The sequence below is a fragment of the Hyperolius riggenbachi genome, chromosome 7 (assembly GCF_040937935.1).
Source record: "Hyperolius riggenbachi isolate aHypRig1 chromosome 7, aHypRig1.pri, whole genome shotgun sequence".
Taxonomy (NCBI): Eukaryota; Metazoa; Chordata; class Amphibia; order Anura; family Hyperoliidae; genus Hyperolius; species Hyperolius riggenbachi.
In genome coordinates, this window is record NC_090652.1 from 221,188,814 (window position 1) to 221,203,106 (window position 14,293).

Sequence of the window (14,293 nt, forward strand, 5' to 3'; positions counted from 1 at the left end):
GTGCAGGAACAGATAAAAAGTTCCATAGTTCAGCAGTTATCTGTGTCAGAGCTGAAAAGCATTAAAACTTTGTAGTCATTCACCTGAGACCATTAAATCTTCAAACTCACATTTTAAACTGTTATATAAAAAAATAAGACCATTGGATTCCAGGACAGTCCTGTTTAGGATTAGGGCCATGGATACAATTGTTTACCACATCAGTTTATTTTCACTTCAGATTTGCTTTAAGACCTGGTACACGCCATGCAATCTTAATTTCAGATCCTACTTCTGATCGAGAAAATGATCAGATTTGGGAAAAAAATATACTGATTGCCAGCTACCAATCCCAAACTTAAAATTTATCTGTTTCTCAATCCGAAGCAGATTGGGCTTACTAGAAAATATTAATCAAATACTGGCTATTGTTCCATGTGTATGTCCTTTCAATTAATCTTCCATCGATATCCAATCAGAAAAAAATATTAGAAATGTGATCAGAATTTAAAAAAATGGCATGTATGTATGATATTTTTCTTCTTATCTGTTCAATCTCAGATCTGAATATCAATCTGATCACTTGCTGGAATAGGATGTGAACAGGAAATTGCATGCGGTGTACCAGGCCAGGCTTAAGTTTTTAAATTATACAACAGTTCCTCAGAAAAGAGGATGTAAAGGAATGAGAGGTGGTAGCTGGGAATGGACTGGTGTAAAAATGGTTTGTGGCACAGGTGGAAGAGGCACAGGAATATGACAAAGCACTGAACTTGGCATAATGTGAATTGGTGCTAATGAAGGAGATTCCACAGTTATCTGGTAGAAAGGAGTTCTTGTAATCCCTTGAGTGTGTGGACCGAAGAATTGATGCTGAGAACCAATAAACTTAACATTTTCAATTGAGGCTGAAGCAAAGTTAGGTGTGAGGTGCTGTGGTAGTATGTGCTGTAGGGTAGCTATGGAACCAGAACCAAATGGTACCTCTACTTGCATTGGGTAAGCAGAGGAACAAGGCTGGATAGGTGCTGTGGACACCAATTTAAACATGGCTGGAAGTGTATTTGAATGCAGTGGTTTACCATATCTTCTGCAATCTTGATAATTCACTTTCTCTGAATGTGTCCTTGATGGATGTGTTGGCTGGTATGGGAGGCTGAGGTGGGGCATCATCTGCTCAGTGGCATACGTTTTGGCAGTCATGTGTGCTTCTTTGTATGTTGACAATAGTTGGCTTTCTTTAGCCTGTGGTGTAGTTTGCATACAGTTTTTCTTTGGCTCTTCATAAGTTTGCCCAGGCAGACCATCCCAAGACAGTTGAATTTTGCATTGCTCTTCAAGCTTATTATGATGATGTTGATGGGCTTCTTTCTGAATAATGTCTCTTGTGACTGCTGTTGTAGGCAAAATACTTTTCTCAGCTGTATAGCTGACTTGGTTTGTGGTATTGTGTACATTTTCTGTACAGCAAAGTGAACTTTGATCATTTCCCTTTAGTTCTGCTAAACTTTTACACAAGTGGTCCAATTTTACCCCTACCACTTTCTTTAGATTTTTAATGTATGTACGAAACTCCTTTGCCCTAACAGACTTCAGTTCTAATTTGTACAAATCGTCACCTATTTCTTCCACATTAAGGTTTTGAGTCAGTTTGCAGTGCATTGGTTTGTTTTTACTCTCAATGATGGTATCTTTTATTATCTGCGCCTCTCTTATTCTTACAGATTTACATAAAATGCTAACATTTTTCATGGGAAGAATGACCCCTTGAGAAAACAAAGGTTTACATAGCCTGGGTCTCTTAAAGGACAGCTCTATTTCATCTATGAGAGATTGACGTGTTCTTTTGAAAGTGCAACTATGCTTCAAAAAGGTTTTGTGTTCTTCATGATCAAAGCTTATTTTGTCAGTACTCCAGCTACAAATTGTTTGAGAAAATGCAATGTTTTGAGTGCAATGATCTATTTGCAGGATATTTGATTGGTAGTTAAAAGACCCTGTGTTCTCACTGTGTTTGCTTTCTGTTTGATTGGTGAACATTCTTTTATGATCTGCATCCCAAACCATACTTTCCTGTTTGATCTGTAGCGTTGGTCTTCTTAACAATTCTGTTTCTGCGTGATCGTTCTCAGCATGTGGTGGCTGATGAGAAGCTGCTAAGTTTTTTAATGAGTAAAATGAGTCTTTTGGTTTTGCCTGTTGTTCGAAATTTGCTGAGGAGCTCTGACAATTTCCATTTAGACGATTCTTTCGTCTGTGCCTGTATTTGGAAGTTCTTCTTCCACGTTCTCTGCATTTGCATCCTCTGTGTCTTCTTCTTTTTCTTTTACTTGAGTTTCTGTGACTATTCTTTACCTTCGTTTTATCTTTGTCCAGATGGTATTTTGAAACTTTGTGCTTTTGATCTGCTCTACAGCTGCAAATGAACCTATAACATCTCAAGTTTTCTGCCTCTTTCGCCATTTGGCGACAGGTATCTTTTCTATTCTTTCTTACATAAGGGCTGTAGTCTAATTGTGTATTGGGTTCACTGCTTTGATTGTTACTGTAATGATCATGTCTTATTTGGTGTGGCAGACCATTATATTTGCTAACTGGTTTCATGCCTCTTTTTGGTTTCGTTAACCGGAAATCAAAATGTAAAGGGTTGCAGCTATAGGAGATAGACGGCTGTGTACTTGTGTACCTTATCATTTCTGAAGGCCATTGTAGGATTTTTGAACCATCCTTGCTTTGCACAGGTATAAAATCCTCACTTGGTCTCTTATGGGATATATCATTTTGGAGAAATGTTCCAGCTTTATGGTATGATGAACTGTCTGCTGGATTTTTCTTACATTTATTGCTATCAACTGAATCATCAGATACTATCCCCTGCTCTCTCTGCATGTTGTTTTCCAAGGGCTGATGGAGGAAGCTGAAATGATCATCACAGTTTCCTTCTACTTCACTTGCCTCTGATTTGAAGCAGTCTACTGCAAGTTCTTCATTTCCAGACTGATATTTGCCCCCTTTTTGTTCTGACTGGACAAAAGTATCTGAGTTTACAGGTTGTGCTTGGGCATCACAGTCTAAAGGCACTTTTAAATTGCAAACATCAGGGGATGCACATGTTGTAAGCTCTCCTTCATCCACTTCAATCTGATTTGTGTCCTGGGAAGCATGTCCTCTACTAGATGATTGTTTTTCACAAGCTGATATAGATTTTTGATCGTCATTTGGGCATGAAGATTCTTCTATTGGCAAAGATGATTGAACACTAAATGAACCTGGCAGAAATCTGCTTCTCTTCGTTAACCCATGACCACCAGAAATATCTTTGTTGAAGTCGTAGAACACAGCGGCTGAAGCTTCGAGTTTAACAGGAGTCCGTTTTGGAAATGCAAATGAGAAACTTATTTTCCGTTCTCTGTCTTTCTGGATCTGATGTGGTAGGTTCTGTTTATTGTTTTCTGAGCTTTCTGAATTTGATAACAAAATGGATGTCACACTGGTGCCGGTATGAAGCTTTGTGATAGAAGTAAGTTGTGTAGTTTCCCTTTCTGCAGGGTGGACAATGCTACTCTGTAGGCTGCTGTGGACATGATCGTGGACAGTAACCGTGGTTGATTTGAACATAGGACCACATCCTGGAGCACTAGAAAGAAAAAAGAAAACTGAATCAGTAAAAAGCAGTTGACTATTAACTATATTTAAAGCCTTAATTTAGGATCCCCTAAGAGTATAGAAACCTTTTACTTTAAGTCTTAAGTTTAGGGTTTACGTGCAACAGTTTGCAAGGCCAACAGGCCACAAACAAAGAGCATAATGTATTAACATTCTCAAAGATAAACCTAAAATCTGAGATCATTCAGCACCAGAAAATTTGATCTGGTTTCTTTTTAAATTAGAAAAATGTGAATATGACATCAAGTACTACTACTGGCCCAGTGGGAATTCCTCAATAGACAATAAAAATATGTCAGATCCAAGATAACAGGGAAATACAGCTAATTCAGAAGCAGGGTGACAGTTCTTTAATCAAGTAAGAACGTTACAGAATATTAGTTAAAGAAAACATGTACACCGATAAAGCACCTAAAAAAGATTAACAAATTGTGATGGGGGCTTAAATAAAATGCACTTTAAAGCTAGACATATTTTTTATAAGAATTTTTTCACAGGTGGGCACCAGATTGACTCTCTGTATTACCCCCGCCCCCTAAAATTATCCTACGTGTGTGTGTGTGTGTGTGTGTGTCTGGGGGGAGGGGGGGTTGTCCTGGGGCAAAGATGCATTGAGAGAGTAGGTTTTGCCACTTCCTCTCATAACGTTCTTTTAATTTTTACAGCTGTGTGGGTTGATCAGGTTGACGGGTGAGGGAGACAAGCTTGCTGGCCTTTTTTTTCCTGCTGCTTCTAGCTAGCATACCTGGATGAAGATGTTCCATTTTTTAATAGCGATAAAAAGTATTAAGAAGCATCATCTACAATTTGCTTGCAGTGACTGCCGCTGTCCGACAGAGCATATTTTGTCTCTTAGCAATGGCCAACCAACAGTCAATGAATTCATGATTTTTAGATGAAAAAATTAAAATTATGGCTAGGACATTACCCACATTCTAGTGCATAGCTGCTTAAAGGAATGCTATTAAATCATGTGTTCTAAATTGACAATTTACAAATAAAGTCTAAGTAGCAGTGTAAACATTTTCCTACTATTCTTGTTAAAGAGAATCTGTATTGTTAAAATCGCACAAAAGTAAACATACCAGTGCGTTAGGGGACATCTCCTATTACCCTCTGTCACAATTTCGCCGCTCCTCGCCGCATTAAAAGTGGTTAAAAACAGTTTTAAAAAGTTTGTTTGTAAACAAACAAAATGGCCACCAAAACAGGAAGGAGGTTGATGTACAGTATGTCCACACATAGAAAATACATCCATACACAAGCAGGCTGTATACAGCTTTCCTTTTGTATCTCAAGAGATCATTTGTGTGTTTCTTTCCCCCTTCTGCTCTCATGCACTTAAGTGTCAGGCTGTTTCTTCCTGCAGAGTGCAGACAGCTCTGCCTGTATGTAATTCCTCAGTATGTGAAAGCCCAGCCAGCTCAGAGGAGGATTTATCCAGCTTGTAAAAGATAACAGAGAAGAGAGAAGCTGCTCTAATCTAAATAATACACAGGCAGTGTGCAGAGAGGGGCCTGGAGGGGGGAGATGCATCACAGAACCACAACACTGAAGAACTTGGCAGCCTTCCAGACACAGGCTGACAAGTCTGACAAGAGAGAGATAAGTTGATTTATTACAGAGATGGTGATAGTAGAACGTGCTGCAGTAAGCCAGAACACCTTAGAATAGCTTTTGGAACTTGTAGGATGATAAAAAACAGGATGCAATTTTTGTTACGGAGTCTCTTTAAATATCAGAGGCAAAAGCTTTAATTTATTGAGGGTAGGATTTAGCTTTATTTGGAACAAATCAATTGCAGAAGGGGTGTCTGTTTCAATGCACAGCCAGTGATGCATATCAGACTAAAGAGTATTTTTCTCTGAAAGCAAAAAAGTATGAAAAACTGTGGTGTCACAGACAATTACAAATGTTTATAACAAGTTACATTTCCTCTGCTCTCTTCAGACACTCCAGACAGAGACAAAGGACACACCAGCTGCAGCTGCTGAGAGCTTTCTCTCTCACACACACAGGGTTAACAGATGAAGTGTGAGGGAAATTCCTCCTCCCCTCATGGCTCATTCTGCAGTTAGTTTTGGCGTCAGTAACGTGTGAAAGTATTTTGATAACTGTAAACAAAGAGGTTGCCAGTAAAATGTGTACACCAGTACTTAGCAGCACTTCCCAAACAATTTCTATCTCAATTGAAAAAAATATATTAATTGATTGTGTTCCTTTAACACTGCTTTAGTAAATAACACCAATACCCTCTTTGGAGGTTAAGCAACCTGCCTGATCCCTAGGGCTTGTCTCCTTTTGCGCACTTTCAGCTGTGATTATGGAAATGCGATCACAGGGACAGCAGAGAGTGCACAGACTGCACTGTCTGCAGTTTCCATATATGCGCTGTGATTCACCACTGAATCACAGCACATGGTTTCCTGCATTTTGGGGCAAATGCGACCGCGATCCCATTCAGTATAATGAATCGGATCGCAAGCAATGCCCCCCCCCCCGGTAAGTCACATGCAACAAAGAGCCACGCTGACCGCGTATAATGGAAACAAGCCATAAGGGCCTGAGCCCACTAATGCAGCTGTGTATATATATATGAGATAAAATGAAACACTTTTCGTTTTCTTTCTCTTTACTCTTTACAACATTAACAATAAAAATAACAGATATCCGGAGCAAATGACCAACAGAGTCCCCCTTTTCATTTAAGTGGAACTTTGTGATTAAAAAATATAGTAACACAAAGTGACAGAAAATCGAGTACCTACGCGTGTGTGTGTGTGTGTGTGTGTGTTTGTGTGTGTGTGTGTGTGTGTGTGTGTGTGTGTGTGTGTTTGTGTTTGTGTGTGTGTGTGTGTGAAGGGGATGCTTAACAAAGGTAACAATAAAGTGGAAGCGAGAAACTAAGCAAATAAATTCCTGTATAATTGCATGGGTTGTGATTAAAAATGTATGAACTCAAACTGGGAAAACGCTTGTTGATTTTATATTTTGTTTGTGGACCCCCACAATATTCTGCAGGTCTTTTGGTGCCCATACATGGTACAATTTTGTTCATCCAATCTTACCATTTCTATGTAGTATAAGGGTAAATTAAGGGAATATACTAAAAGGATAATTTAGGTGGTTCCCTTGTATTACATAGAAATGGTAAATTGGATGAAAAAAATTGTGCCATGTACGGGCACCATAAGTCTGATAGTTTTGTTGTATGTGAAGTTAATAGGCAATTTAAGTTGTTCTGGATCAGTTATGTTCAGTCTTAGAAAATCATGCAGCACCATTGCTGGCAAAACCATGGCCATGGTGTACTAAGCTTTTAACATTTTAACTCTATATTTTTTGTCTCTTTTTTGTTCTCCTCAATGCCTAATAAGTAAAAAAAAAAAAAAAGGAAAGAAAAACTATATATTAACAGAAAAAAATTGTATTTTTATTTAATCAAGGACAACTTATCACAGTTGACTGTTATTATATAAACAAGGTCAGAAAATGATAAGTAGAAATAATGCAAGAGAAACATATGGATTACATGCACACAATACATTTTCAGAGATGCTGAAAGGCACATTTCAATCTGTATGTTTTATCTTACAATGTACGCTGTAGCAGTACCAATTTGTCTCCACTAGAGGGGGTTCTGCACTCAGCTTACACAGCCATTGTAATGGAGTTCAACTAAAGATGGGAGATTGCAAAGGCATGTTACCAATTACCGGTACTCTCAGGCTTTTTCATATTATACCTATGGATAAGCCATATAACTTAATCAAAAGTATTAATTAGAATACTATTGCTTTGCCCACTCCATCATTATACATACACCATTGTATGTTATGTAAATTTAAAGGAAACTTTAAGTAAGAATAATTTAAAGGCTGTTTTGTTTTGTTTTCATTTAAAAATGCCAGATCCCTGGATATCATGATGTTTAGCTGCATGATTGTTTCAGTTATACTTGGAACCCTTGACACAGAACACTCAATGGGCTCTATTCATAAAAAAGATGTGGCGAAAAAACTCCTGGAGGTAAAATACCGCAGCGGTATTTTACACTTCTGGGTGGTCATTCAAAAAAATCTTGAAAGCTGCGATGCAAGAGCGGAGATCTCCCGCTGAAAGCTGGCGGTAAGCTGTCGGAAGGCATGCGGAAACACTTCAGCCGGCAGAGTCCCTCCGTGCACTGCTCTGTCTGGGAGGTCTGTCCCATTCACTTGTATGTAATCCGCAAAATCAGAGGAAGCGGTATTTCCCGTCAACATACCGCTTCCTCTAATCTTTATGAATGGCCATTTTGTTACTTTTTTCTAGATTAATCTAGAAAAACACTGGAGAAGGCGGAAATTTCTCGCTCTGCTGGGGGATTGTAGATTTTCATGCGGGAACAGCTTTTATGAATGCCCACTTTGCTAAATGGACGAGAAAACCCGCTGTTTTGAGCGGAAAACTTGCGGTAATGGTTTATGAATAGAGCCCACTGTGTATGCTTTTTCTAGGCCAGTGAATGAGGAACTTTTTTGAATATGGCTTAAAGGGAACCTTAACTGAGAGGGATATGGATGTTTCCTCTTAAAGAGAACCCGAGGTGTGTTTAAAGAATGTTATCTGCATACAGAGGCTGGATCTGCCTATACAGCCCAGCCTCTGTTGCTATCCCAAACCTTACTAAGGTTCCCCTGCACTCTGCAATCCCTCATAAATCACAGCCGTGCTGTGAGGCTGTATTTACATCTGTAGTGTCAGTCTCAGCTGCTCCCCCGCCTCCTGCATAGCTCCGGTCCCTGCCCCCGTCCCTTCTCCCCAATCAGCAGGGAGGGAAGGGATGCAGGCGGGGACCGGAGTTCTGCAGGAGGCGGGGAGAGCAGCAGACTGACACTATAGAGATAAACACAGCCAGCTCTGACAAGCTGTTTGTCAGCAGCGTGGCTGTGATTTATGAGGGATTGCAGAGTGCAGGCGGACCTTAGGGGGGTTTGGGATAGCAACAGAGGCTGGGCTGTATAGGCAGATTCAGCCTCTGTATGCAGATAATATTCTTCAAACCCACCTCGGGTTCTCTTTAAACAATACCAGTTGCTTGGCAGTCCTGCTGATCTCTTTGGCTGCAGTAGTGGCTGGATCACACACCTTAAACAAATATGCAGCTAATCCAGTCACACTTCAGTCAGAGCATCTGATCTGCATGCTTGTTGAGGGGCTGTGGCTAAAAGCATTAGAGACACAGGATCAACAGGAGAGTTGGGCAACTGGTATTATTTTAAAAGAAAAAATCCATATCCTTCTCAGTTTAGGTTCCCTTTAACCTCCCTGGCGGTAAGCCTGAACTACGTTCGGGCTAGCCGCCGGAGAGGATCACATGGCCCATGGAGGTTTTTTTTAAAATAAAATGTATATTATATTTTTAAGCTAGCACTTCGCTAGCTAACCATGCCCTTCAAGTCCCTCCACTCTCCCCCGATCGCCGCCGTTATACGTACCCCCCAGGGATCCTGCGATGGCGCAGCCTTCCAATCAGCTCCAGGCTTCGGTATGGGGAGGATCGGGACTGCGCATGACGGGGTTTGGGAGGCATAGTTAGCTAGCGAAGTGCTAGCTAAAGCATTTAAATGACATTTTATTTAAAAAAATCCTCCCGCGGACGCAGCCTATGAAACTGCGTACCGCCAGGGAGGTCAAAGAACACCTGAAGTGAGAGGAAAATGGAGGCTGACATATTGATTTCTTTTTAAACCATACCAAGTGCCTAACTGTCCTGCTGATCCTCTGCCTCAAATACCTATTTATTTATTTTATTTATTTATGTATTTATATAGCGCCGACATATTACGCATCGCTGTACAGAGTATATTGTCTTGTCACTAACTGTCCCTCAGAGGGGCTCAAAATCTAGTCCCTACCATAGTCATATGTCTATGTATGCATCGTGTAGTGCATGTATCACAGGCTAGGGCTAATTTTTTAGGTGGAGGCCAATTAACTTATCTGTATGTTTTTGGGATGTGGGAGGAAACTGGAGTGCCTGGAGGAAACCCACGCAGACATGGGGAAAACATACAAACTCCTTGCAGATGTTGACACTGGCTGGGATTCGAACTTAGGACCCAGCTTGCAAGGCAAGAGCGCTAACCACCTATACCTGAAGCCATAGACCCTGAACAAGCATACAGACCAGGTGTTTCTGACTGAAGTCTGACTGAATTAACCCAATGCTTAATTCAGGTGTGTGATTCAGACACTACTGCAGCCAAATAGATAAGCAGGACTACCAAACAACTGGTATAGTTTAAAAGGAAATAAATATGGCAGCCTCCATATCCCTTTCAGTTCAGGTGTACTTTAATAAATATAATTACTGATTTTTAACTCTATTACTTTATAAATGATTTAGACAATGTTTGCCCATTGCAAGCACTTTCCTGCCCCAGACTTATGTTCTTAAATGGATCACAGGTGGTAACATTTTTACTACTGGTAGGCGCATCACTGCGGAATGTTCATTTACTGTGTGTTCTGAAGTCTGTAGAAACAAAACTTGGTCTACCAGAATGCTATGGGAGGAGAATTCTGCGTAGCTAAACACCATAGGCTAAATATTATTGGTGGTGGGGGGCAGGGTTACATACTAATATACAGCTCTATATAGATATAGGAAGTATTTTTGATGCTGAACCCTGAATACTTAACATAAAAGTGGGATTCCTAAATGATTTACTGCATTTTACTATATGGCACTGTGATGACTCTTAAATGGCATTAAGTGGGCAGTCTTCACATAACTCTCATTACAGATATTCTTTAACTTGAGAATTAAGAAAAACATAAAATAAAAAATTAAAATTAAAATTTTAAAATTAAAAGAAATATGAACATAGGGTGTTCTCTTTGCAATACTCTTAAAAACTGCCAATACTATGTGATAGGTGTGCTGGCCTTTATCTTCCAATTCATTACAACTGAAAAAGTATGCAGGTCAGAATGCTCAGACACTAGTGAAGGTACCATATATACTCGGATATAAGGCGACTCCGTGTATAAGTCGACCCCAATATTTGACCCTCTTAAACTGGAAATTTTTAATAACTCAAATATAAGTCTATCCAGCAAAGTTTATGGTTGCCCTTGAGGACCAGAAAGGAGTTAATGGCTGCACTTCATAAAATATTGTAGCTATTTACCTCTCCTCAAGTGCAGCCAATAACTCCTCCATGCCCCCATATGCAGCCATTAACCATATCCTCTTTTGAACCCCCTCCCACCCACCACTACCTAAAGAGGTGCTGCTGCCCCCCCCCCCCCACCTGTGTAAACCCCCCTCCCCACAGTGCCAGTTGCCAGCTTGCCAAATCCCCCTCCCAACACCTAAAGTGGTCCTGCATATCTTTGCCGCCCCCACACACCATGTAAACCCCCCTCCCCGCAACACTGACTGGCTCCTTCCTACCACCCACCACAACCTAAATAGTATGTGCCTCTATCTCCGCTTCCCCCTTCCCACCGTAATACAATGTAGTGTGCCCAAACACGGATGTCCTGTCACTCACCACTCTAGCGCTGCATTAACTTACGGAACGTAATACAATGTAGCGCGGACGAACACGGAAGTCCCGTCATTCACTACTCTAGCGCTACATCCTCTGCTCGCGCTGGACTTACATTCGTGGCTTACCTACATGTATTGCTTGCCTTCTATTCCCGATGTCACGTGGCATCGAGGTACACCATGCAGACCACCGTGAGAAGAGGATGCGAGAGGCTGCAGGACTAGAGTGGTGACGGACGCGACTTCCACGCTGCATTGCATTACGCAACAGGAAGCAGCGCTAGAGCGGTGAGGGATGGGAATGGGCACACTACATTGTATTACCGGGGAAGGGGGAAACGGAAACACACACTATTTCGGTTGTGGTGGGTGGGAGGAAGGAGACAAAGAAGCTAAGAGCTTCAACTGCTGGGAGGGGGAGAAAGGGAAGCGGCCCCCCAATACTGTCTGTAAGTGGAGAGATTTAGGACTGACTCGCATATAAGGCGACCCCCCACTTTTAACCTGTGAGTCAGTCCTAAATTTCTCGACTTGTAGCCGAGTATATACGGTACTCTTACAGGACCTAATATAATGTAAAGCAGGTAATATTGGCAGTAGAGTTGCCGAGGAAGTTTGGACACCACCTTGGGCGCCTAAGTCAACCCGCTATTAGCGCTAATAAGCCCAATAAAAAAGTGGGAGTTGGGGCAGGCCGCCATAACTTACAAACTATTGATAAAAATAGTGGGTCGCTCGCTATATAAACTGTGACTATGGTTCGGGCTATGCATGGGGGAGGTCTGTTAGAATTAGACATCGGTGGGGGTGGTGTCGGTTAGGGATTGATGGGGGGGGGGGTTGGGAATCGCCGAGGGTGGTGTCGGTTAGGGTTAGGCATTGATGGGTTTGTTGGTTAGGAATCAGAGAGGGTGGTGTTGGTTGGGGTTAGGCATGGGGGGGGGGGGGGAGGTGGTGTCAGTTAGAGTTAGGCATCGGTAGAGGAAGGGCTTGTTGTAACTTGTCGTTGGGCGGCGTAATGGATGCACATAATGGCTGTACTTCTTATATGAATTATATTTATCATTAATATTAATAGAGCTCCATAGAGCCACATTAATCCATGCCATGCACTGATGAGAATCAACCAATCCGAAACAGTCTGTATGCATGTTGGATTATTGTGGCTCTGTACAATTAACAAGCTGACACATCATTGCATTCCAGTGGTTCTGGAGGTGTGGTTAGCTTACTGGGACAACAAAGGAAGATTTGCATATTCAGCAGTGATGCATCATTGGAGACATGCAAAAATTCCCATATAGAACTCAACCCTAGGCAGGTATATTCCAAACTTCTTTTATTTCATAAATAGCAGTGATACAGCATAACAAACCAGCAAAACTTTGCGGGCCTGTCGCCCTTTGTCAAGTGCTCCATCGTGGGAGACATCATATGCTCTCTCCAACCTAAATTATCGCAAATACCTTCTGTTTTAAGAAGGCAAACTTTTGTTTTGCTTAACATTTTAGTAAGAGGGCTTTTTGGTCCATTGTAGCCCCTTACACACGCCTAGGGGTTCTGGTTCACCTAGAGATTGCTGGGTAGTCTGCAACTCTGGGTGTTTCAAATCCTATTCCATAGAGCCACATTAATCCATGCCATGCATGATGAGAATCAACCAATCTGAAAAAGTCTGCATGCATGTTGTATTATTGTGGCTGTGTACAATTACCAAGCTGACACATCATTGCATTCCAGCGGTCCTGGAGGTGTGGTTATCTTACAGGGGCAACAATGGATGAATTGCATATTCAGCAGTGATGCATCGTGGGAGACATCATGTGCTCACTCCTTCCTGAATTATTGCAAATACCTTCTGTTTTAAGAAGGCAAACTTTTTTTGATTTGCTTAATATTATTAGTTTGTGATTTTATTCTTGGTCTTTTGATATTTTTGAAGGGAAATAGCTGCATATGCTGGTTAACCTCCTTAGTGTCATGCCCGACACTGTGTCGGGCATACCACTCGCTGGCTTTAGGAGTCCCCATGCTTAATTTATTTGATCAAATGGCCGCAAAACCTTTAGCTAGCACTAGGCTAGCTAGTACATGTGTCCGCCACCCCCAGGGTGATTGGGGGCAGGGGGGTTAGGGGTGATTGGGGGTTGCCGGACACCTGTACTAGCTAGCCTAGTGCTAGCTAAAGGTTTTGCGGCCATTTGATCAAATAAATTAAGCATGGGGATACAAACTAGCAAATCCTCCTGAGGGGCGTAACAATCAGGAGGTTAATAAACTGAATATAGTCTCTTTATATTGCAAGGATTACTCCCATTGTGAAACAGTGTGAAGCATATTAAATGGGAGCAATAAATGTGACATTAATAACCACTTTGCACCTAGACCTTGCTTTCCCTGCATGGACTAGAGAAATGTTGATGTTTTAGCTGTGTCTATTTAATCTGCAATAACTTTATATCACTACTTGTGACACCTTAGTGATATAAACATCATTTTTTTTCGGGGCAACTAGACTTTTTCTGGGTGCTTTTTTCCTATGGGTATTATTTTATCTCCTATGCATTTAAAAGGGAAAACGAAGAAACCAAATGGAAAAAAATACACAGTGTCTTAAATTGCTATTGTAAATAAAACACACAAATTATATTTGACCATTCATCCTATGTAGGATACAACTTAAAGTGAACCTAAAGTCACTTAAAAAAAACGAGATTAACTCACCTGGGGCTTCCCTCAGCCCCCTGCAGACGATCGGTGCCCTCGCAGCTCCGCTCCGATGTCCCAGGACCCGCCGGCGAGCACTTCTGGTTTGGCCGTCACCGGCCGACAGGGATGGGAACGCGAGTGATTGTTCGCGTTCCCAGCCTGTATATCGCCCCCTATGCTGCTATTGCGGCCAGGAGGTCGGAGCGGAGCTGCGAGGGCACTGATCGTCTGCAGGGGGCTGAGGGAAGCCCCAGGTGAGTTAATCTCGTTTTTTTTAAGTGACTTTATGTTCACTTTAAATATTGTTGCTGCTACAACGTATGGGGATAATATTTGATTTTGAAATAAACACATATATATATATATATATATATATATATATATATATATATATATATA

The 14,293-nt window shown here is 41.3% G+C and overlaps 1 protein-coding gene across 2 annotated transcripts in view; it reads right to left on the reverse strand.

The window, feature by feature from the left end:
- Positions 1–428: 428 nt before the first annotated feature.
- The window catches only part of ZNF804A (zinc finger protein 804A), a 196,312-nt gene continuing 182,447 nt past the window's right edge, over positions 429–14,293 (reverse strand). For both annotated transcript variants that reach the window (XM_068246963.1, XM_068246964.1), the window contains one exon: positions 429–3,616. In XM_068246963.1, the coding sequence (XP_068103064.1) occupies positions 643–3,616 (2,974 nt within the window). In that variant the 3' untranslated portion in view covers positions 429–642. The remainder of the gene's footprint in view (positions 3,617–14,293) is intronic.